General features: G+C 58.0%; 1 protein-coding gene across 3 annotated transcripts in view; it reads right to left on the bottom strand.

Moving 5' to 3' along the window:
* AGAP3 (ArfGAP with GTPase domain, ankyrin repeat and PH domain 3) overlaps window positions 1-23,289 on the bottom strand; it is a 109,368-nt gene that overhangs the window by 46,802 nt on the left and 39,277 nt on the right. For 2 of the 3 annotated variants that reach the window (XM_040065856.2, XM_040065846.2), the window contains exons 2-9: window positions 22,355-22,413; window positions 16,825-16,912; window positions 16,552-16,637; window positions 16,256-16,397; window positions 14,859-14,993; window positions 11,963-12,090; window positions 4,003-4,158; window positions 179-271 (exon numbers count right to left, since the gene is read on the bottom strand). In XM_040065856.2, coding sequence (XP_039921790.1) covers window positions 179-271; window positions 4,003-4,158; window positions 11,963-12,090; window positions 14,859-14,993; window positions 16,256-16,397; window positions 16,552-16,637; window positions 16,825-16,912; window positions 22,355-22,413 — 887 coding nt within the window. Of the gene's footprint in view, window positions 1-178; window positions 272-638; window positions 1,685-4,002; window positions 4,159-11,962; window positions 12,091-14,858; window positions 14,994-16,255; window positions 16,398-16,551; window positions 16,638-16,824; window positions 16,913-22,354; window positions 22,414-23,289 lie in introns of those variants that run through there. The other variant, XM_040065862.1, reaches the window with a different exon arrangement.

Raw genomic sequence — 23,289 nt, 5'->3', positions numbered from 1 at the left:
GGCCGCAGCGGCAGCCCCAGCCCCGCGCTCGCTGCCGGGCCCGGCGGGCGTGCAGCCCCCCGGGGCAGGGGGCACCAACCGGCCCCCAGCCGGGCCGCGCCGCGCGCCGAGCGAAGGCGCCCCAGCCCACACTCCCTGAACCCTGCTCTGGCAGCAGGGAGAAGGGGGAGCACCGAACCTGCTTCATGGGAATGGCCCGCCCGCTGCCAATACTGTCCGCTTTACACTCCGGCACCTTCTTGTCGCGCTCCGGGTCCGCGCCCTTCCGAGACTGGAAGAGAAGAGACACAGGCGCGTTAGAGCTGGGCGCGGGAGACCGAAACGCACGGTCCCCTGTCCCCGGCAGGCTCCAGACCTGACCACTCTGCTCTCCCCCAGGCCAGCTCCCCCGGCGCGCGGCCCCTCTAGGGACACTCGGGACGCTCCAGCCCAGCCCCCCGGCAAGCTCTCCTCTCCTCTCCTCGCCTCTCCTCTCCCCCGAGTGCAAGCAGAGCTGTCCTCCTCCTTGTAGAGCGGGGCTATGTGGGCCCCCCTCCCGTGGGGCACACAGGACCATGGCGACAGACAGAAATGGCATGGGATGCAGGTGGAGCATGGATGGAAGCAGGAGAGGCTCAGGCAGTGAAGGAACTCACACCTCTACTAATCCAACAGATTTATTCTGGTAACACACTTGCACCATACAAAGTAGCACAGGTCACCGGGCAGAGATACCAGCCCCTTACAAAAGAGCATGGACAATAAATATCTACCACACGTCTAGAGCGGCGAGAGCGGGACCCACCAGCGCCCGAGGGCCACGGGGAGAGCAAACTCTGATAAATACAATATGAAATTTACAGTCTGTCGAGCAGAACTCATTCAAAGTGCTTAGGACAGAGGGAAATACCAAGTCATACATGGCATGGAGCACAACCAATACATTCAGAATCACAACAATGGCAGGAGGCAGCGGCAGCATCTCTCTGGAGCGTCCTACACACCCCCTCGGTCCAGGAGGGCCCCCGTGTGCTTTGGATCAGAAAGGGATACGAGCCCCGCGCGCCTGGGACACCGATTCACCAGATTTTGGGCCCAGAACCAAACAAAGAGATCGAAAGAGAAGAAAACTAAAGAGACACAGATGGCTGCTCGGCTGCGAGGAGAAGAGGAGAAGGAGCAGGAGTCCATGCAGGCTGCAGAGGTGCAGGAGGGAAGGAGCGGAGCGCTAGCGGCAGGCGCTGCAGCGGCTCCCGCAGGCAGCAGCAAAGCGTCTTTTGGCCCATCCAGCTCCACGCGCGGCTGTCGCCCGGTCCCGGTGCGTCTGCAGGTCTTCCCGTCCCAGGAGGGTCGTCCGCCCGGCATCCCCGAGAAAGGGCAGTGCCTAGACAGCATCCAGCAGGCCCAGAAATGTCCCAGCTTAAAGTGCAGGCGCAGGCCGTCTCAGCGCTTCCTAGACTTTACATTGGGGGGATTTAAAAGGCTCCTGCGTGTCTCCGAGGGGGGGACCCATGCTGGCTGGAGGGCGGGCGAGCCTCTAATCTTAGATCAATCCCAGTGCCCATCCCTTATCCGGCCCTGGAGAGGCAATGAAAAGTGAGAGAATTTGTACAGAGGTGCCGTGTGTAACCACCTGGATCTTCTAATTTGGAAGGAGTTGGAAAGGCCTTTTTGTTGATGAAAAGTTGGAAACAGTGGCACATATCTGCAAATATCGAAAGAATAAAGAGTTTGGCAAGTTATACTCAGAACACGGACACGAGTCTGTCAGCGATGGGTGCCAGTGGACAGCACGGACAGGCCACGGAGTGGGCGCCGGCGGCAGCAGCAGTCGGGGCTGGGGCTGGGGGTCGGGAGTGGGCGCAGGGTTTGTCTCCACCTGGAGCTTTGGGGCACACAGACCCCCAGAGGGGGAATGCGATACGGTGGGGAGTGGGAGGGGAGCAGGAGAGGAGCCAGAGCAGGAGAGAAGAAGAGAGGAGGAGAAGAGTAGAAGTGGAGAGGAGGAGGAGGAAGAGGAGAACAGGAAGGAGAGGGAGGGAAGGAGAAGGAGGAGAGGAGGAGCAAAGGAGTCAGGCATAGTTTGGGACTGGGGCTACAGTGGCTCCCAGAGCTGGGCCAAGCACTGCACCTCGGAAAGGCCTATGCCCACCTGGGGACCAAGGCTGCTGGCTACACCTGTGCTGCCTGCCTGGGAAAAGCTAGTGGCAGAAAACAGCCTGCTCTTTCCTTCCCTTCCCTTCCCGCCCTTCCTGGTCCTGTCCCACTGTGGGAAGTATCAGAAGCTGCTGCTGCTGCCACGACCAGATGGGTGAAGACGTCAACGTGAGCCATGGATGTGCACCAGCACACGAGCAAGCAGGTGAGGTGAGCCCCATCCCCGCGGCGAGCGAGCGCGTGCCGCCGAGCACAGGTGAGCCCGCGGCGAGAGCAAGCGTGAGCCCAGGATGAGTGAGCGCGTGAGACCCCTACACGCACGATGACGTCCACAGCGAACAAGCGCAAGCCCCGCAGCAAGCCGCCCTCCTCCTCCCCCCACAAGCGTGTGCCCACCCCAGCGAGTGAGCACGGGGCTCGGGAGGGCGTGAACGTGAGCCGGCGAGTCCAGGGGCATCGGCGGGACGCGCGGTGGCACAGCGAGCGCCCGCGCCGCGCCGGGGCCGCCGCAGCAAGCACGAGCCACGGACGGCAGGACGGAGGGACGGGCACCCGCCAGCGCTGCGGGAGAGCGACAGGGCATTCCAGAGGGCGGGAGCACATGGAGGGGAAGGCAGTGAGGGAACAACCATGCTGTGAGGGGCGGCGTGTGCTGGCAGGAGGGGATGGGGAGCGCAGCCCCCCCGCCCGCAGCACACGGACGGGGTGAGCGTGGGCCTGGGGTGTGCACTGAGAGCTGGGGGTGCACGAGATGCAACCGGGGGGATGCATGGAGTATTCAGGAGGTCAGCGTGGGAGCTTCCAGGATGTCAGAAGCCAAGGGACATGGACGCATTCCCAGCACAGGGAGTGGGCAATCTGGGATGCCAACGGTGCAGCGAGAGGAATGGGGCACAGGACAGTGAATTTGTATGGTCTGGGCTCAGAGCAATAGCGGCTGGTCACAAGGGTGACACGGTACAAACAGGTACAAGGGCTTTGTGGTGGCCGGTTCCACAAACAGCAGACACGGTGTGCTGAGCAATGGTGGCTGGAAAGCACATTGAGATGGGGAGAGGAGCAAGGCCAGAGCCTGCACACGTACACAGGGGACAGAGGCTACACCTATGCTAGACGTGGGACTGGGACACGCGTGTGCTCACAGCGAAGGGACACTCATGGCTGTGCTCAGAGCAAGGGTGAGTGTGAGGGCAGGACTGTGCACACTGTGTGGACAGCGTGCAGAGAGGCAGGCTGCAAGGCAACCAGCGCAGCTGAGGGCTGCAAATGTATCCTGCTCCACCTGGGGCCCACAGCTTCGCTGCCTCCCGTCTTCCCTCCCTCCACACCCACAGCAGCTCCCACGTGCGCTGCTCAAGTCACGCAGGATTCAGGAACGGGAGTGAGTGGGGCCCCATGCCAGGTGCTGAGCTCTGCACAGCACCACTGGGCACAGCATCACCAGCACCAAACGGGAGGCCCAGTGAGCAGGGGCTCCGTGCCACGTTCGGGGTATGCATGTCCCCGCAGCAGAGTCACTGGTGCTGTGCATGCACAGCTGCACTCCCTGTACCGAGCAGGAGCTCACACACACTACACACCCACACGAGTGCGCCCTTGCACACTCCTATGTGTGTGAGGAATGTCCTGCTCCCAGATGCTCCCCATGCACGCACGCTCTGCCTGAAGCAGCCTGCAGCACCACGGCTCCTGCACACGCAGGAGGTCCCTCCCACACACACACACTCCTGCACCCCCGGCCCTCCTGCCAGCACAGCACGGGCTGCCGTGCAGGGGAACCCGTGGGGTCAGGCCGCTGTGACCCGCTCCCTCGCCCTCTCCTCTGCTGAAACCCCCCAGAGCTCCTGGGCTCCCCGTGCCGCTTACCGTGAAGATGTTGGAGCGCCGCTTGGACTGCTTGCGGATGGGGGTGGGGGTGTTGGAGGCAGCGATGGTCTCAATCCGCAGCTCCCGCTGGCTGATGCTTGGGGTGGAGGGCACAGAGGAGGAGTAGTCACTGAAGGCTCCTCCACCGTTGGTGGCCTGGAGGAGGAGACGGATGGTCAGAGAGGTCGGAGACGGGCTACCTGGGGACACGAGTGCAGAACACCACCTGCCCCACACGGCCTCACGCCAGGGCAGGGAGTGCCGCGCACGACTGCGACTGGGTGACATCCAAAAAATCATGGAATCATTTCGGTTGGAAGGGACCTTAAAGACCATTTAGTTCCAACCCCCTGCCATGGGCAGGGACAACTTCCACTACACCAGATTGCTACAAGCCCCATTCAACCTCGCCTTGAACGCTTCCAAGGATGGGGAGCTCACAAGCTCTCTGGGCAACCCAATCCAATGCCAGGCACTGCTCCTGGTCAACAGAGGTGCTTGGGAAGCCTTTCCTCTCTTTCTGCTCTAGTTTTTTCACCAGTAAAATGTTCAAGTTCTGAAATCAAAGAGAAGGGCAGCAAACGGCCAGAGAAACCCAGCTGAAGCCCTTTGAAACATAGGTGTGGGACAAGGCCTGAGGAAGCGGGGTTCCACAGAGCTGTGCCCAGCAGAGGGGCACAGCTACGGCACCTCCACCTGCTCCCAGAACACAGGACCGGGGTCACTCTCCTTGGGCAGTCATTCCCACTGTGCCTGTTAGACATGAGGCTGCAAGGCAGCCCGGAGCCTGCCCAGCTCCAAGCCCCACTCATCCATGCCCAGGCTCACGAGGACAGCTGTGATGCCAATGGGAATGCACGTCCCCAGGACTCCAGCCTTCGTCATTCCCGGGTCCTGAAGCACGGAGTGCCACATCCCAAGCTCAAGCTCTGTGTGAAACACATCTCTGCTGCTGGTTTGGAGTCTCTCTGAGCAGACCCTGAGGCCGGCACACATCTCTGGTGCCTGCAGACCACGGCAGCCATGGCCTGGGAACACAAGGGGCTTCACTAACACCTCACTGGGCTTCATGGCAACAGGAAAATCCAACCGTGCAGCCATGCACCCACGTCAACAACTCATCTCCTCCAGACAAGGCCATTCACTCCCACCCTGTCCCTGCCAGGAGTGTGGGCAGCCACGGGACAGGAGCTTAGGGACATCCCAGAAACAACACCAGCATGGAAGCATTTCAGGTCTGCAGCCCGGAACACCTCACTGTGACACGGCACATGGCAGCCTGAGCTCCCGGGCAGCTCTGAACAGTATTTCAGAAACGCAAGGAGGAGCTGCCCCTAGAAGGGCGGGTGAGCTCCAGCACCCCAGAAGGGGCAGCCTGCCTCCTCCCAGCTTCACGCTCACAGAGGGGTGGCATCAATGGCACAGTGACTTCCCCCATCCCACCTACACGCAGAGCGGGAATGGAGCCCACGCAGGGTGATGATCTTCTGACGGGGCTCCACGAGAGACCCCCCGTCCCCAGTGGGATCAGAGCCTTATTCTGAGAAAAACTTTTCAGAGAAGTGTGAAAGGGGCTGCACAGGCAGAGCAGTGACCATGACCCACAGCCCGGTCTCAGAGAGAGGTGCAACCTTCACCCAAGCTATGGATCTTCCACAAGAGAAGACAGACAATGAGAACTTAACAGAGGAAAAGCCACCCAAGCAGCATTTCAGCTTCCTCCTCATGAAGAGAGAGCAAGGAAAATAATTCCATGCTGTGAGTAGGTGGGTGGCTCGGATGATCCCAGCCTGTCTGGAAACAGGAATGTTTCTGGAGTCCTGAAACACAGAACAAGAGGGAACCTGATCTGGCTGTGCTTTTCCACAAGTACAAGAGCCTGGGAACTGTCCAGAGAAGGGAATGTCGCCCGGGAGCTCCTCTGCACGGTGAAGAGCCCTGCGCTGGACAACAAGGTTCCACTGCTGAGTCCCAGGGAAGGGGGAACCACCATGGACACAAAAGCAACGTCACCTGCCAGTGACTTCTGAACCTTCAACAGAGAGAGCTCCTGTCAACCCCAGGTGCAACACCCACACAGGAGTTCCACAGGTGCTGTGATGAAGGAAGAGCTGCAGAGAGCCAGGGCCACCGAGTGCACACATGCGCAGTCTGTGTTTAACTGATTCATCACATGTGAACTGGGTCAAAGAAAGTGAAATATTCCAACTGTTAGGAAGACGAGGATGCAAGAGCACAAACAACCTGCCACATGGAACAGTGAGCTGGGCATGGCTGCCCCTCCAAGACCAGCTCCTGGCCATGCTTGGCACGTCTCGGTACCTCGGCAGCACGTTCATGATGCTGTGACTGTGGGGAGGAGCCAGTTCTGAGGAGGCTGCTGAGCCTGAGCTCCTGACAGAACAACTGGAACAAACCCTGTGGATGCAGGTGATGGACACTGAAACATCACGGAAGAAATTTTGCTACACCCTAGTTTATATTCTACTTACTCCCTGCAGTCCTGTGTGTCATTTGTTTGGCCAGAACAACTTTCCTTACCTGTAAGTCTGCCTGGGTTTGGAGCTAAGGTTACAGTCCTTGAGTGATGAAGGACGCCGGCCTTTGAGCCTCCCATGTCCTACAGGCCAAACCTCAGGAAGGGCTCTGGGCCTGGAGGATGACTCACACCAGGCTATTTAGGGAAGCTGCCACGAGACTGGGGGCAGACGAGAAAGTCCTTCAAAGACAGAATGGCTCAGACAATCCTAAGCCACTAGTGCCCCACTGGAGCAGGGAGCTCCAGAACTTCCGTGGGATCCAGGAACACAGGAAAAATCTCAGGGATGTGGAAGAAGCCTGACAAGATGACAGGTCTGGGCCGGTACCACGTGTCTGCTATTGGCAGGTACTCTGCTGGTAGACCTGAACAACCACCCGTGGTGACCACTGGAATTTGAGAACAAGGTGGGAACTGGAAACTTGGTAAAACACCTGTGGGATAAATCCCTCCCATTAGTGTGGAAGGGCATTGACCAGTGGAAGAGCACCAACAGTGCCACAGGGTGCCTGGGAAAGGCAGAATGCAGCTGGAGCTCAGGGGCAGTAACCCCTGGCCTAACAAGGCCTGAGAGGAACAAGCAGTTTGGGAAGGGCTCTGAGTGGAAGAGTGCAGACAAACAGCAAACCTGGTGTCTGTGGGAAGAAGCGAGAAGCCAGAGGAGCATATAGATGATGGAAAGTGGGCACCATGAGCCAAGCAGACAACGGGACACGGGCTTCCACGAGGAAATGCCAACGCCTGCTGCTGCAGCTCCTGAATTCTGATGGAACTGCTGCAGCAGGCCAGTGAGCATTGTTACCAACTCAGGTGAGCTGCCCTTGGGGCTTCATTTCACTTGCAAACTTTGATTTTCCACCTCTCTCATCTGATCTGTCACTGAAGTCTGGATGAAGGGCCTCCCAGGCCCGTGCAGGAAGGGCAGACCATCGTGATACCGGGCAGCCCAGAGCGCAGCGGGGATGGCAGCAGCTCCCAAGCCCAGGAGGGCACCCAGTTCCCTCCACCAGCTCGTCAGGTACCTGCACAGGGTACCTGTGTTACCTCCTGCCAGCTGCTGGGAACCAGTTTCCTGGCAGAAAGACAAACTGCTATCCCACAGCAAACACAACAGTGACTCACCCACAGCCTGGGGAACTCTCAAAGGCATCCCAGAGGCCCTGAAGAAAGACTGAGAACGGGGCAGCAAAAGTGAGGAAATCAGGTAGAGCAACTCTGAGGTGTTGCAAGCACTCACTGGCCCGAGAAGCTCCCATCCCCTCCCTGCAGGCAAGGGCCAGGAGCTGCCAGGAGGGAGCAAGGTGGGAGTCAGGGCCAAGTGAGGAGTGGGATTCCCAAACCCATCCAACCTGCTCACTGAGGAACAGGTGCAGGCAAGATCCAGAGAGGAGAGCCCAAGGCAGCAGGCAAGAGCTTTCCCTGGGGCTGCTGGCTTCTGGGGAACACAGGGTGCCTGCTCCAGTGGGTGCAGACCCACACCCCTCAAGCCGCTGGGAGGGCCAAAGGGACAGATCAGCATCCCCAAGGGAGCGCAGGACTCCAGGGCTGGCCCTGGCTCCTGCCATAGCAGACTGATGCTGAACACAGTACCCACGGTCAGGGACCCGCCAAGCACATCTAGTGACTCATGAGAGCTGGTGGAAAACACTGACCAGGGCCGACCTGCTCCTACAGCTCCCTTTCCCTCCCTGTGGATGGAGCAATGTCCTCGAGGCTCCAGGCACCGCCGCAGAATAAGAAAAAACCCTAAACTCCCAAAGACAAAAATGAAACCAGGGCCTTTGTCAGGTTCCCAAGATGACCATCCACTGTGCAAGGAGACCAGAACACATCCACAGCACCATTGTCCCAGGAGAAGGGAATCCTCCAGACAGATGGGTAACCCTGCTGAAATCACCAGGGTCCTCTGGAGTCCCTCCTCTCCCCGTAACCACGCTGGACCGGTCCAACTGACAGACCAGACAAGCAGTGGCCATTTCCAAAAAAGTTAGTTTGGCTCAGCCAGTAGAATCAAGCTACTTCCAGAAGAGTTGTGCCCAGAACAAGAGAAGAGGCAGGACTGGGTCTCAACTCCTACCTACCCTAAGAAGTCCCTTGTTCCCATTCCAAGAAAAATGCCTTCTCAGCAGGCAGCTCCAGAGGACAGTGCTGTCCCTGCAGCACGGGCCAGACCAGCCCAGAGCAGTGCTGCTAATCCCAGTTCCAGGGGCTCCTCCTGACCCCAAATGCCAGTCCCAGTTCAGGGGCTCCTCCTGGCCCCCAAATGCCAGTCCCACTGTTCCAGGGACTCCTCCTGGCCCCCAAATGCCAGACCCACTGTTCCAGGGACTCCTCCTGGCCCGCCCAGCAGTACTGGAAGGGAAGGGGATCCTTCCGTCCAAAGTGCATTTCTCACCTGTGCACACTAGTATCTGCAGCATAAGGCAAATGAAAGCTCCTAACTGGGTTTTTTGTCTGGCTCCTTTCCATCTCATCTCCATGTTAACTCCCGTGCTCCTAAACTCTTCCTTGAGAGCCTTCTTCCTGTTTTCCCTGTGCCAGCTATTGCTCTTTGACTTGCAAAAGCAAATGAGAAACCCTGGTGAGAGCCCCAGGCTCCCAGGTATGACAGAGTTCAGCTCAGCTCCACAAACACCTTGTCACTCTGCCATCGGTCCTTCCTGGCAGGGTGAGCCTGCCACCCCCTCCCCGGGCTGCCCCACCATGTGTGGCTGGGCCAGGGGCAGGGGACACCAGGGCACTCACTGCTCCCCAGGGCCCACCTGGCATCGTGCCCTCCCACGCAGGCAGCCTGAGTACACACCTGAGTGCACACTTGAGCGTGAGGGCTGGTCTGCTCAGCTCCCTGTCAGAACCATCAGTTATGGGTGAATTTGTTTCCCAAAGCCACTTAAGATTTTCCCTGAGGACACTGGGGAGCAGCTCCAGGACCTCACTTCCGAGCCCACGCAAAAACAGGTAAACATTTCACGGCATTTTAGCATCACTCACCATTGCTTCGCTATTTTTGGAAGTGTCTTTAGTAATGGGGGAGAGACGTGCAAACACCAGGGCAAAGATCGCTGCGCGGGTCATTGGCACCGAGAGGGTTTGTGGTGGGACCACGCAAGACCCCAGGAACACAAACTGACTTTGATCACCCTTGTGGAGCCCAGGTTTGCTGAGGGCAGGAGGGGCACAGCGCTGGACAGGCACAGAGCAGGTCTGGGGAGGGGGCACAGGCCAGCAAGCCGCAATCCCTGTGAGCTGCACACTGCGTCACTTCCCGTCACAGCTCTGCTTCCCACCACAGCTCCCTACGTCCCTCCAGCCAAGCCAGGAGCACAGCAAGGTACAGAGAGCAAAGGTCTGTCCCCGAGCAGGCAGCCAGAATTCACCTCTACACAGACGTCGTCTGCAAGCTATGCTGAGAGGTGCTCTGTGGGAAGGAAAGGAGAGGAAAGCAGGGATGGCTCTGAGCAAACACCTCACAAAGCTCATGACATGCAGTTAGAAAATTCTTCCAAAATTTCCTTCCCCACAGCCAGTCCTAAATCCATCCCTTTTGTTCAGTGCTGCCTTTCCTTAAGGAGCTCTTTCATGTCACACCTGTGTATTTTAGGTCAGGCTTGGCCCACCTCTGCACTCATTCCTCAGCTCAATCAGTGCTTACTTTCCTCCTGTGTTGGGGTCTCTTCTCTCCCACACATTTTTGCTACTCCTTCAGGTTCCCTGCACAGTCACGAGTGATTGGATTCAGACTGGGGAACCCGGGGGGTCTGGCAGCCCCACCCCTCGCACAGGGAACACTTTCAGCTTCACAGTAAACACACTGCCTGCCTGGCACAGCCAGTGCCAATGACACGTGCTCACCGGGACTCTTCTCATACTCTGGACATGGAAGGAAACACTAGACAAGTGTCCAGCTCCCCTGAGAAATGATGACATTGGCCATCGGCCTTTTGCTTCCCTTCCAGCACAGGTGACCTCTCCTTCCCAACCAGGCTCATACTATTCACAATTTGCTAAAAAAACCCCTCAAATTACCAGAGACACTCAAGTCTGTATTTCCCTGAGACTTTGCTCTCTGTAGATGTCTCCCTGTGAACTTGTCCCCAGCTTTCTGGACACAAGCACGCTCTGACAGAACCTGGCTTTGCAGCCCTCCTCCGCAGCCCATCTGCCTGCACACAGACTTTACCTGAACTTGCTGGTGTCCAGGTGACCTGGAGCACCAGGAAGCTGCCACAGGTCTCTGCAAAAACCTGCACTCACCTACTTGCAACCCAGCTTTAGAAGCCTCTACGACCAGGTAGCTGGTGGCTGTCGATATGGCTCAGGTGTGTGGTGGGGGCCCAGGAGTCCTGCCAGGGCTTGGAGGCTCTGACACACCCAGAGTGTCAAAGGCAATCCCCTTATGGAAAACCCATCAGCTACACGTGCTGTCCCTCAGTCGCAGGCAGATTTCCTGCAGCCCCTGTCACACCCCCTGTGACTCTGTAAGCCAGCTGCTCCAGACATGGAATCTGTTGCCTTGCGTGTCCTGGGGAGCAATGGAGCCCAGGATCTCTCCCTTCTTCCTCACCGGTCACCTTTCTGTGGGCACTGGGAATGGAGCAAAGCTTGAATGCAGCAAGGTGGCTGCCCAAAGGATCTCCTTCCCCAGCCCCTCACCATGGAGCCTGTCCTGCCTCAGCTCTGCTCCAGGATCACAGAACAAACACCTACGGCATCACCATCCTCCCCGCACCAAGACCTTGGCAACCCTTACCAACAGCACAGGGCCCTTCCTCTGGAAGAGGGGAGGGAACCTCCTTCCCTGTTCTGCTCCTTTGGATCACCGCTGAACCCACCTTTCCACAGGCACATCCCCTCAGAAGACCATCAGCTTCCCGTGTCCGGGGGAAGCAGGACGTGAGCAGCTGTGCCCGCCCAGCTGGGGCAGGCAGAGCACCACCCTCTGACACAGCCCCGTGCTCCCAAGGGCTCCCCACACACCCACACACCGCTCAGGCTCTGCTGTGTGTCTGCCAAAGCACCACACACTCTGGGGAGCATGAGCCAGACCCGAAGGTTCAGACATGAAACTTGACCTCAGGGCAAGCATCAAAGTGTTACACAATCATCAAATCAGGGAGCCCTCTGGCTTGGAAGGGACCTTCAAGTACACCTCATTGCACCCCCTGCCATGGGCAGGGCCACCTTCCACCAGAGCTGGTTGCTCCAGGCCCCGCTGCTCCAGCCTGGCCTCAGACACTTCCAGGGATGGGGCAGCCACAGCTTCTCTGGGCTATGGAAGAAGCACCAGGGTGACACCACTCTTGCTCTTCCAAAGAGCCAGCCCAGAGCAGCAGTACAAGTCTAAGGCTGAACTCTCGGGTACCGAGCTGAGGGTGTGGAGAGCACAAGAGGCCCTTGGCTTTCCCCGTTCCCATTCCCCACCTGGTTGATGTGGACAGAAGGAATGGAGGCTGCGGAAACAGACGAGTGGCTGGGTGAGTTGGGCAGGGACTTGCAGGGGCCGATGGAGAGCTGGTGCTTCTTCCGGAGAGCCACCACCTTCTGAGCCACTGGAAAAGGGAGAGAGGGACAGGGTCAGAGTTCAGAAAGCAGCTTCCTCCACCCACAGATTTCTGGAGGGCTTCAGGGAGACCCAGGCCCTCCCCCTGCCCGATGCGCTGCCTGCGCTGCTCAGGCTGAGTCCCCAGGGGCCACCTGCCCTCTGGGGCATCACACAGAACAGACACTTCCCACGGACACCACGGAGACTCTACGAGCCCGGGCCTGCTGCAGGAGAACCCCTGGGCAGCCCTTCACTTCTCAGTCACCCCTGACAGCAACTCCAGGAGCCAGGTATCAGACTGAACTGCCTGGGCAAATGCCACCTCCATCAGTCTGGGCCTCGTGGGTCTGTAGGGTGACACCCTGAGGGGCTCCGTGTGGAATCCTTGGTGGGTCACTAGGGACCTTGGCACGCTCTTCCTCTGTCCAGACTTGGAGTGCAGGGTTTGCTCTGAAGCACTGAGCGATGCTCAGGTGCTGGTGCTCGCAGTGACACCACGCAGCGGGGCTGCTCAGGCTCTGCGGGCAGGCCACACCTCACCGGCTGTACAGCAGACCTGTGTGCGGCAACCGGAGAAACCGGAACAAAGACTGGGGGAAGGGATGGCAGACATTATCCCAGAGAGGTCTGACTGAGGTTCAGGAAGTAGAAGCGCCTGGGCCCGGCACACAGAAAGGTGAAGGTCGCCTCAAGGTGCCTCATTTCAGGACTGGGGAGATGTTATCCCTCCAGTGTGGTCTCACTGGCCTCATTAGCAGTAGTGGTATGGGATAATGATGGGCAGAGCCTCTGCCAGGCTCCCTGCCCACAACAGCAGTGGCTGAGGGGTTTTTCTGGGAATTTCCTGGCTCCTGGGAGGCTGGAGCTCACAGTGTGCCCAGCCAGCATTGGGATGGGAGCTGTTCCCTGGGCAGGGGATCCAGAGCCTCCACGGAATTCATGCTGGAGCCTGGGCCTGCAGCCCCATGTTTGAGGGGAACAACGGAGAGCAGCAATGCCACCAGCACCTCAGCCACAGATCCTGGGCCATGGAGCTGTCCTCTCCTGCCCTCTCCAGCTCTCAGGGCAGAGGAAAGGCAGCAGCATGCATCTGGTATCCACAGCAGAGGTGAAGCTCGAGAAGTCACCCACAGCACAGGGCAGCACAGCTGCTGTCCCTCCTGCACTCTGCAGGACCAGGGCTGGGTCAGTCCTCCTCAGGAACACTGCCAAGGTGACCACGGCTAGCGGCTCCCTGACCTTTTCTTGGTACAGAAACACCCTTAAAATCAATCCCAAGAACTGAGGATCCCCACAGTGATGGCTCCTTGCAAACTGTCCTGGCATCTGCTGAACCTGAACCCCAGTTCTGCCAACAAGAATTGTGAGGGCAATTCTGAGGATAAAGTTCTTTAACCAGACCTTTTAGGAGCCACGAGGGCAGAGGGCACATTCCATACCAGCCCCCATCCCAGTGGGGCTCTGCCATGAGGGGATCACACCAACCATCCTTGAGGGCAGGCGCACCCCAAGGAGTCCTGAAGCTGCCAGGACACTGCAGGACACAGCACGGCCTAGGGCACTGTCCCTGCTTGTGCCAGGGCCACCTCCTGGCAATACCTGGCAATACCAAGATCCCATCCTCTCACTGCCCCATGTCCTTCTCACGGTGACCTTCAGCAGCCCAGACACAGCCTCGGCCACAAGAGGCCCAACACCACCAGGTTACACACTGCAACACGCTCAATCCAGACACGGCACAGCTCAACCACACGCAGCTCCAGGCTCCACACCGGACACCAAGACCCGCTCTGAGGACCAGGGGCTCTGCTGCTCCTGCCCGAGCTGTGGTGGCACAACAGCCAGGGCCACCCAGTTCTTCCAGAATCCCTGTGCAGTTGGTGAAGACGGAGTTATCAGTTTTTCTGTCTTGGAGCATCCCCCCGCTCTGCAGCACCACGTGCATGGGCGGGAAGAGCCATCTGCGACCACCAAGGGACAGGGTGTTCACTCCCTCAAGCTCCTGTGCCGGCACACTGACCTGCTCCCCAAAAAGGTCAGCAGCCACTGGCTGTGAGCCAGGAAGGCTCCCCAGTGGCAGGGAAGGGCTCTCCAGAAACACAGGTGCAGCACACACTCCACACAGCACAGGCAAGCAGGCTGAAAGCAGCTCCTCCTGCTCCTGCTGCGGGAAGCAGACATCCTGCCCAGCCTGCCCGGGGTGCGTCTGCGGGGAGCCGGGGTGGCAACTTGTGTGGAAGAAGTCATTTAAAGACAAGGTCTGATGGAAACTGGACTGTCACGTGAGGCAAGGCCCTCACAGAGTCTGTGACTGCCAGGACTCCACAAGATCCCAAACCAACTGCACCAGGATCCATCAGGTGCCAAAACAGCTGCATCCCGACCCACCAATGCTCACTAGGAAGAATGGCTCACCCACTCCAGAAACACCTCATCCCGTCAGCTTCAGGCCATTCCCCCTTGTCCCGCCACTTGAGGGAACACACAATCCCCTTTAGGGTAAGGTCACAGCTTATTTAAGCAGACTGCAAGCTCCAGGAGATGGTGCAGGTTCCCTGTGCCCCTCAGCATCACTGTGTTGCAGACTCCTCTCCAAACCTAAGCAGGAATGCCCTCTCACACGGTTCCCATGAGGAACAGCTGCCCCATCCAGCTGTTTAGGTGCTGCTTTCCTACTCCGAGGGCAGCACAAACTCCTCTGTCTGTCTGTCTGTCTGTCCTGAGACCACGCTGCTGCCCCATCCTGCCCGCACACCCCGACACGGCAGCAGTTACCGTCCTGGAAGACCCTCTCCACGTTCAGGCCGTAGGTAGCGCAGGTCTCGTAGTAAGTGCAGCGCTTCAGATCATTGGAGAGCTTCCGCGCCCGCGAGTCGTCGATGACGCGGGGGTTGGTGGCGCTGATTGCATCTGCAAACCAAAGGGACAGGAGGCTGAAAGGCAAGGACCCTGTCCCACCTACCCACAGGTCCCACGACACTTCTGGCCTCTCTCCCTTTCTTTACACAGAGGAACCACCTCCACGGCACTGCCCTGTGATCACGAGGTCCCACGTTTGTGGAAAAATGGATGGGTCTCTGAAAATGAACCTGATTCAATTTCCCAAACCTCCCGGCCACCGACATTCCAGCAGAGGCAGAACTTCTCTGGGAGGTGTGGGGACCAAGGCCAGGCAGCTCCAGCTGACAAATAAAATAGATTTGTCAGTCTCCACCATTTTAGGGCTCATGGCCAAGACCTACGTGTTAAAGAACCCAAGGGAGAAATCCTCCCGGTTTAACGAGAGAGTTAACTCTGCTGGGATGTCTCCACAGTCAAGGAATTCCTGGACAGCCCCAAAAGACAGGCTCAGTTTGCATTCCAGATAGTCACCAAGTGCTTGCCTGTTTTGGAAAAAACTTCCTTCCAAAGAGGAATCCAACCCCTTGAAGACAAGTGGGGGCTGTGAACAAACCTTCTCAGGTGGGGTAGGAGAACGGGGACCTGCACTGTGAGGAAAGACCTCCTTGAGCTCTCCAGATGGTTGTGTGCCTGCACCAAGGCTGGGACCTCACCTGGTTCTGTGTCTGGGACAACAGTGGCCACTGACCGCGTCACCTGTCCCACTCCTGTGCCTCCACAGTGCATGCTGCCACCCCATTCCTGAGCCAAGATCACTCAGTCCTAAAATTCATTCCACAATCTCCAAAAATCCAAAGTTTAATAACTTTGTTCTGCTTTTAATACAGGGGTCTGGAGAAGACCCCCTGTGGCTCCCTCCCACTGCTCCTGCCAGTCTTCCTGGCCTTAGAGCTTCCTCCTGGCCAGGAACAAGTCACACAGTGCTCAGGAACTCTGCTGCCACGACAGTTTTTCCCTACATCCATGTCCTGCTCCTGCTCTCTACTGTCACACAGAAAACTCTTCACCCCAGGCTCCATCCTGCCTGTGCTGGCAGAGCTGGGGGAGGCAGCACCAGGGTGTCACGCCATTTCCAAGAGGAAAGCGGCTCCATGGAACAAGGCAGATCTCTGTGGGGAAGCTGAAACGGTGTGAGCAGGAACTCTCTGCTCAGGGCTCTGGGCTGGGGCTTCAGCATCGTCCCTGAGCCCCACGTACGGCTGACAGACCGGGATCCCCCACTGCGCTGACGGGGCTGGCACCCCGCGCTCCTGCCCAGGCACCGTTCTCACCCTGCGTGCCCACCAGCACCATGGGCACCTCCGCCGTGTTCCGGTAGCTGCAGAGCCGCAGATAGTAGTTGTAGACGGTCTGGAAGCTGATCTCATCCTCCAGGCTGAAGACAAACACCACGGCATCGACCCAGGCAGCAAACTGAAGAGATATGGCAGGATTACAGCGTGGACGAGCAGCCAGAGACCCGGGCAGCCAGCAAGGGCAGCCACACGCCGGGCTGAGCCAGCACACACCTCCCCCCGACCCCAGCAGGGTGTGTAGGAAGGGACCACGGGGAGGACAGATCTCCTACCTGGAGCTCAGGGGGGCCCCCTTCATCCCGAATCAGCAGCAAGTAGCTCTGACCGTCCACCACGATCTCCTTCTTAAACCGGCCACCTTGGGGGAGCAGAGCTGCCGGTCAGCAAGGGGGGTGCAAGCAGAGGACACCCCAAACCAGGGCCAGGGGAGCTGCAGAGCCCCGTGACAGTGGTGGAGAAAGTGCAGGGACTGGCATCACCTTCAGCACCACGGGTAGGAGTGAGGACCCAGCCCATCCCCAGGCACCTTGGGAACCAGACCTTACCCTCTGGAGACTCCTCCTGCACGTAGGTGCCGGTCAGGTAGCGGTGCACCAGGGCCGACTTGCCACTGGACAGGTTGCCCACGATGCCCTGGAACAGATGCATGTGTCACCTGTGTGCCCAGCACGTGTCCCTGCACACGAGGCAGCCCCGTGAGGTGACACCACCGGTACCGGGCACACGCTGACGAGAGGCAGAGGTGTCCCTGAGAGGACACAGGGATGGTGTGACCCAGCCCAGTATTTGGTGAGAGGCCAGGGGACTGACTGGGCTCAGTCAGGCAGAGAACAGCCAAGACTGGGGCACAGCCACCTGGACAGAGGACAGTGAGTACTCCCGTCCTCACCTGAACAGGCACTGCCCTGTCACCAGCTCTTCCCACAGCCTTTCTGCTCCTCAGGGAACACTTGCCGTCCCAAGTCAATTCAGAAGGAGAAAAACCTCTTCTCCCAGCCCACACACCCCCAGTTTTGGGGTGCTGCAGCTCTGGACAGCAGCTGCCAGTGGAAGGGGAGCAGAGACCAGCTCCACGTTGGGTACAGGGGCAGCAAGTGCCCATGCCTGAGGTACCAGCACAACAGCAGCACTGCGTGCATCTGCCAGTGGAGCCAATGGTGCCGCCCACTGCTGGGCGCTAAGTTTTCCTGTGGAATTTTCCCCCCCCATAAGTTGCTAGGAGAATAAATACTGATGCTTAAAGGGTGCTCGACCCACACAAAAGGTAGTAGATCACTTAATTTAGAGGGAAGGAAAAGGTTCAGGGGCTCCGGGAGCTGAGGGTGGTTTCTTCTGCTCTCGGTTTTCAGAGAGGGCAGTTGGGCGACTGCTGGCTGCATGAGGAGTCCACTGTTGACAGAGGGTCTGGTCCTGGGAATTCTATCACCTGCTGGAGCACCCAGGAATTCGGAGCCCCTCGCCTGTCCTGCTGGAGCTGGTCCAGCCATCGCAGCTTCCTCAGCACTGCTCACTTTGCCTGCCGGGACACCACCCCCTGCCTGCCGGGACATCCCACCGTTTCCAGCCACCAGCCCCGAGTTTCCACCGTTTCAGCTCGGTGCTCTCGGGGTCCCAAGAGATCAGACTGCCCAGGACTTGTGAGACAAAGCCCCTCAGGGTTCTTGGTTCTGTTTATTATTATTATTATTGCTGTTGTTTGTTTGTCCTGTTATATTTACTAGTAAAGGACTGTTATTCCTTTCCCCATAGCTCTAACTGAAAAGTTTTTTTAATCTTCCAAATTATAATAATTTGGAGGGAAGGGATTGGAATCCCCCACTCCTAGAGAGACCCCGCCCCTCCCTAGCAGGTACCTGTCTTTCAAACCAAGACACCCACATGGAAACATCCAGCACCAATGTTCAACCAAACCAAAGGATAAAGCTACTGAGCATGGAATTTAATTGGGTGGAAGCACATCTGACTGCAGCACCCTCAGAATGGCTACGAAATGCAGGTGGGTGTCCTGGGATGAGGCTCTGCTCCCTGTCAGTGTCTTCCTGACCATTTAATGCTGCAGAACTGTGGGACCAGGTCTGTACTGAAGGATCTGGACTGAAGGATCTGGATCTGAACCTCACCCAGCCTGATGAGAATTGGCTGAGGGAGCAGAAGGGGCTCAGCCTGGAGAAAAGGAGGCTCTGGGGGAACTTTCTCATTCCACAGCTCCCTGACAGGAGGGTGCAGCCAGGTGGGGACTGGGCCCTGCTCCCAAGTAACTAACAACAGGAGAAGAGGTAACACCCTCAAATTGCATCAGGGGAGGTATAGGCTGGATATCAGGTGTCCCTTTTCACAAAAAGGGAAGGGATCACCTTCAGCTGAAGTGTTCAAAAATGTGGGAGTTCAAAAAATGTGGATGTGGCACTTGAGGATATAGTTCAGTGGTGAACACGGTGGTGGTGCTGGTTGATGGTTGGACTTCATGTTCTTAGAGGGCTTTTCCAGCCTTACTGGTTCTGTGATTCCATACAGCTGCACTCACACGGCCACACCAGTGCCGGAAGACGCGCAGTGAGGAGCGGCTGCGAACACTAAAGCTGCCTCTGCCGCCATGGAAGTTTACAGCCAAACTTTTCCAGGCACAGGGATGAGCCTGGCAGGTGAGTCACCACCAGGCAGGTTCTCCAGCTCTCAGCCAGGCACTCAAACGCTCCCGCTGCTCTGGGTCCTGCCCTGGGCCATGCACATGCTGCACATGCTCCCCGTGAGAAGCAGAGGCAGCGCCTGTGGCTGTCAGCATTCTGCGGCACAGACCCGCTGGCAGAGCACGGACACCACGCTGTTTGCCAGCTCCCCTTGTGCCAACGGAGCCTGCCCGTGGCAGCGCCGGGAAGCGCTGAGCGATGGGCTCCCACGGGCACACGCTGCCACATCTGTCACTCCTCAGGGCAACCACAGATCCCCACAGTGCATTCGCACAGGTGACAACACAGGGAACACGGGCTGGGCTGCAGCCCTGCCCGGTCCTGCACGTGTGTCTCTGGAGCCACGCTGAGCCAGGGGCTGCACCACGTTATGGACAATGGAACAGCCCATCCATCCCCTGCCTGAGCCCTCCCTGCCACTGCGGTCCAACCAGGATAATTACAGAATTGTGGAATCCCAGAATGGCTTCTGCTGGAAGAGACCTTCAAGCTCATCCAGTTCCACTCCCTGCCATGAACAGGGCCACCTTCCACTACCTCAGCTTGCTCCAAGCCCCATCCAGCCTGGCCTTGGACACTGCCAGGGATCCAGGGACAGCTTCTCTGGGCCACCAGTGCCAGGGCCTCGTCACTCTCATAGGGAAGAATTCTTTCCCAATATTCCATCTAACCCTGCCCTCTGTCCGTGGGCAGCCCTTCCCCTTTGTCCTGTCACTCCTTGTCCCAAGTCCCTCCCCAGCTTTCCTGGAGCCTCTTCAGGCACTGGAAGGGGCTCTAACGTCTCCAGACTGAACACTTCCAGCCCTCCCAGCCCGGCTCCAGAGGGGTTTCATCCCTCAGGGCATCTCCGCAGCCTCCTCTGGACTCACTCCAGGTCCACATCAATGTTTTGTATGTTTTGTGGGGGCCCCTGACATGGACACAGCAATCCAGGTGGGAGTACTAAAGAAGGCCTCACAGAAGAAACTCTGGAGAGCCCAGCTCCGGGCAGGCAGCTCAGGGGGTCAGTGCCAGCTTGGCCATGGCTCCTCTGCCAAGGGAGCAGCTCCCGAGGCCACCCAGCAGCAAGGGTGCCATACCACGCCAAAGATAAACACTCCAACGGCATTTAGCTCTAAAACTCGGACAGAGGCTACAGTTACACTCTGTTTGCACATAGTACAAACCCCGACCCGCATCTCACCAAAACCCTGCTGCTCTGCCGTGTCTCTCAGCTCAGCTGGAGCTTCAAACCAGGCACAGACCTGACAATCCTGAGGAATACAGCTCCCAAGAGGCAGCAAACTGGAGCCAAACAAGGTGTGTAAGCCTGTGGGAGCCTCTGTCCCACAAATTTTGGGAGGATGCTGGAACGCAGTCAGCACTGTGCTGGCACTGCCCAGTGCCAGGTCCTGGGGACAAATCCTGCCAGGAGGCACCATCAGTGCCCCTCTGCAAGAACTGCTCAGTCACAGCTTCCTCCTGGCCTGCAGCACTGGGAGGGAGCTAATGGGGATAAACTGAGGGAGGGGAAACTGCTGAATGTATCTTAAATACATCCAATTATTCAAAGAGAAAGCATCCTGAATGCTTGGGAACACAAGCAGGGAGAGCAGTGAGAGAGACAGAGGAGACAGAGTTGCTTGAAAATAGGAAGGAAGTGAAGCTTGGCAACATTTCTTGCTGGGGTCAGCTCTGGGCCCCTCACGACAAGAAGGACATCGAGGGTCTGGAGCGTGTCCAGGGCAGGGAACAGAGCTGGGGAAGGGTCTGGAGCCCCAGGAGGGGCTGAGGGAGCTGGGAAGGGACTGAGCCTGGAGAAAAGGAGGCTCAGGGGGGATCCTGTGGCTCTGCACAACTCCTGACAGGAAGGGACAGCCGGGGGGGTCGGGCTCTGCTCCCAGGAACAGGGACAGGAGCAGAGGGAACGGCCTCAGCCTGGGCCAGGGGAGGCTCAGGATGGACACTGGGAATATTCCCTCCTGGAAAGGGCTGTCCAGCCCTGGCACAGCTGTCCATGGCAGGGGTGGAGTCCCCACCCCTGCGGGAATTTACAAGCCGTGTGGTTGTGGCACCTGGGGACACAGTCAGTGAAGGCCTTGGCAGCGCTGGGGAAGCAGCTGGACTCAATAACCTCCAAAGGCTTTTCCAACGCAAATGATTCTGTCACTCTAAACTAGCACTCCAAAAGCCCTTTGGGCTTTTAGAAGAGCTGCTTTGGCCAGATCAAATCCCGGAGTAACACAGATCCCCAGAGGTCATGTAAAACCGGGGGCAAGGGCTGTGCTACTTGAGGAAGAACTAAAAGCTTTAGGATGGTTTAGCTGGCAGCACCACTTTGCAGCCTTGCAGAGGCTCAACATCAGGCAGTAAAACCCAAACAACTGTGAGAATGTTTTCAAAAATGCATTTCACAGGTAAATGAACAAATGAATATTCGACGTTTGGTTTGAGTCTCACTTAACTGCAGGTAAGAGACACAGTGGGAGGACACTGCTGGAACGTTTTGCAAGAAGAATTTTGTTCTTTTGTTTCTTGGACTAATATTGAAAAAAGTTAATCTTGCAAAAGCTGAAGGGAGAAAGCTTAAGGGCACACACCAGGAGCCTGTAAGGAAAGCTGAGGGCTAGCACAGCACAGGAAGGGCAGGAGGAGGAACCGATCACTGAAGCACCTGCAGCACCCTGCCCACCACCTCCTGGCCACCCCAGCGCCCGCAACGCTGACCCTGTCCCACTTGGAGGGGCTGTGCCAGGGGCAGGAGGGACAGGGGCAGCCCCCTGACCACAGAGCCCACACCCCACAGGGAGCTGGTGAAGCCTCGCAGTGGCCTGACCTGGGGAAAGCCGCCCTGGGCAGACAGACCTGGGGAGCCTCATCCCCTCAGTTGGGCAGAACGGAGCTGAGTGTCATCCTCAGGCAGCCCTGCAGGGCAGGGACATCTCGGCAGAGGCAGGAGGAGCGCCAGTGAGAGCTGAGATCAGTGAGGCTCTGAAGGACAGTGACACTCCCATGCCAGGATGGCTGCTCTGGGGGTGACCACCAGGGACCTGTACCTGAACCACCACCTGGGATCATCTGCACCTGCTCCTGCTGCACCGGCTCGAGCAGCAGCACCCAGACAGGCATCACAGCTCTGCCAGGGCCAGCAGGGAGGCTGAGCTGCTCAAACAGTGCCTTTTCACCTTCACATCCAAGTGCTCTCCCAGACCAACAACCTCTGCCTCACCCCTCAGAGCGTGAGCTGCTGAGAAACCCCAGTCCTTCCCTGGCACGGCGGCAGCCCCAGCTCCCCTCTCCCTTCTGAGGCTGAAGCCTCTGTGTTTCTACCTGGACACATGAAAATGCAGGATTTTCTTGAGGATTTGGGGAACCACGGGTATCCCAGGCACAAGCCACGAGTACTCACCACCTTCAGCTCAGGCACTGAACGACTCAGGGTCCATTCCTGGCTGTTCACAAACGAATCTGCAGACAGAGGGAAGAAATCATCAGGTTACCCTCAAGATCCCAGCAAGGATCCAGCTACACTCTCCCTGCTCCCTCCAGGCAGATAATATGGTTCTTCCTGCCCTTCTACCCCAAAGACACAGAGCTGCATGAGGACCCAACATGCAGCCAGAGCCCCAAACGGGGAGGAGCAGCCGAGCCAAGGGCAGAGGCCAGGCACCACTGGCTGTAAGCCTCCCTGCAGCACAAAAACCCCTTGGGCATCCCCTGGCCTGAGGCACGGAGGACAAGGGAAGCACCAGGGACCAGACACCCTTTTGGGGAGCAGCGGGTGCACAAGACCCCAGAGCTGAGGGCATGAGCCAGCACCCCGAGCCCTGCCCTCAGCATGCTGCAGGCTGTGCAGCTGCCGGCAGGATATCAGCCACACTCGTGACTGAACACAAACACAATTAATTATTGCAAATTATGGAATTGGCAGCATGCTGCAATAGGCTTACAGAGGCTGTGGCAATCCAGCATGGCTTGAGGAAACACCCCCACCCTGCCACAGAGCATCTGGAGAAGTAGGAGCCTGGAGGACACCTTCAGCCCCTCCTGACAAACTTCAGTCCCTCACTCGCCCTGGTGAGGTCAGACCTTCCATCCAACACCAGCTCCAGGGCAGGACCCATAGGAGCAGCACCTGCTGCATGTCCATCACATACAAGCAGAAAGGATTTTTGGAGACCAGAAACCTGTGGGAGCTCTGCCTCTTCAGGAGCCTGTAATAAACCTGCCAAATCTGTGGCCACAGACTCGCAGGAATGGGAATCTCAGATGGGCTCAGAAGGGAAGCAGCAAATCCACCAGACCCAAAAGCGGGTAGCAATCAAACACGGTGACCTGGGCACT

The sequence above is a fragment of the Hirundo rustica genome, chromosome 1 (assembly GCF_015227805.2).
Source record: "Hirundo rustica isolate bHirRus1 chromosome 1, bHirRus1.pri.v3, whole genome shotgun sequence".
NCBI classification, from domain to species: domain Eukaryota; kingdom Metazoa; phylum Chordata; class Aves; order Passeriformes; family Hirundinidae; genus Hirundo; species Hirundo rustica.
The sequence above is the reverse complement of the archived record's forward strand: the minus strand, read 5'-3'. Positions and strand labels throughout refer to the sequence as shown.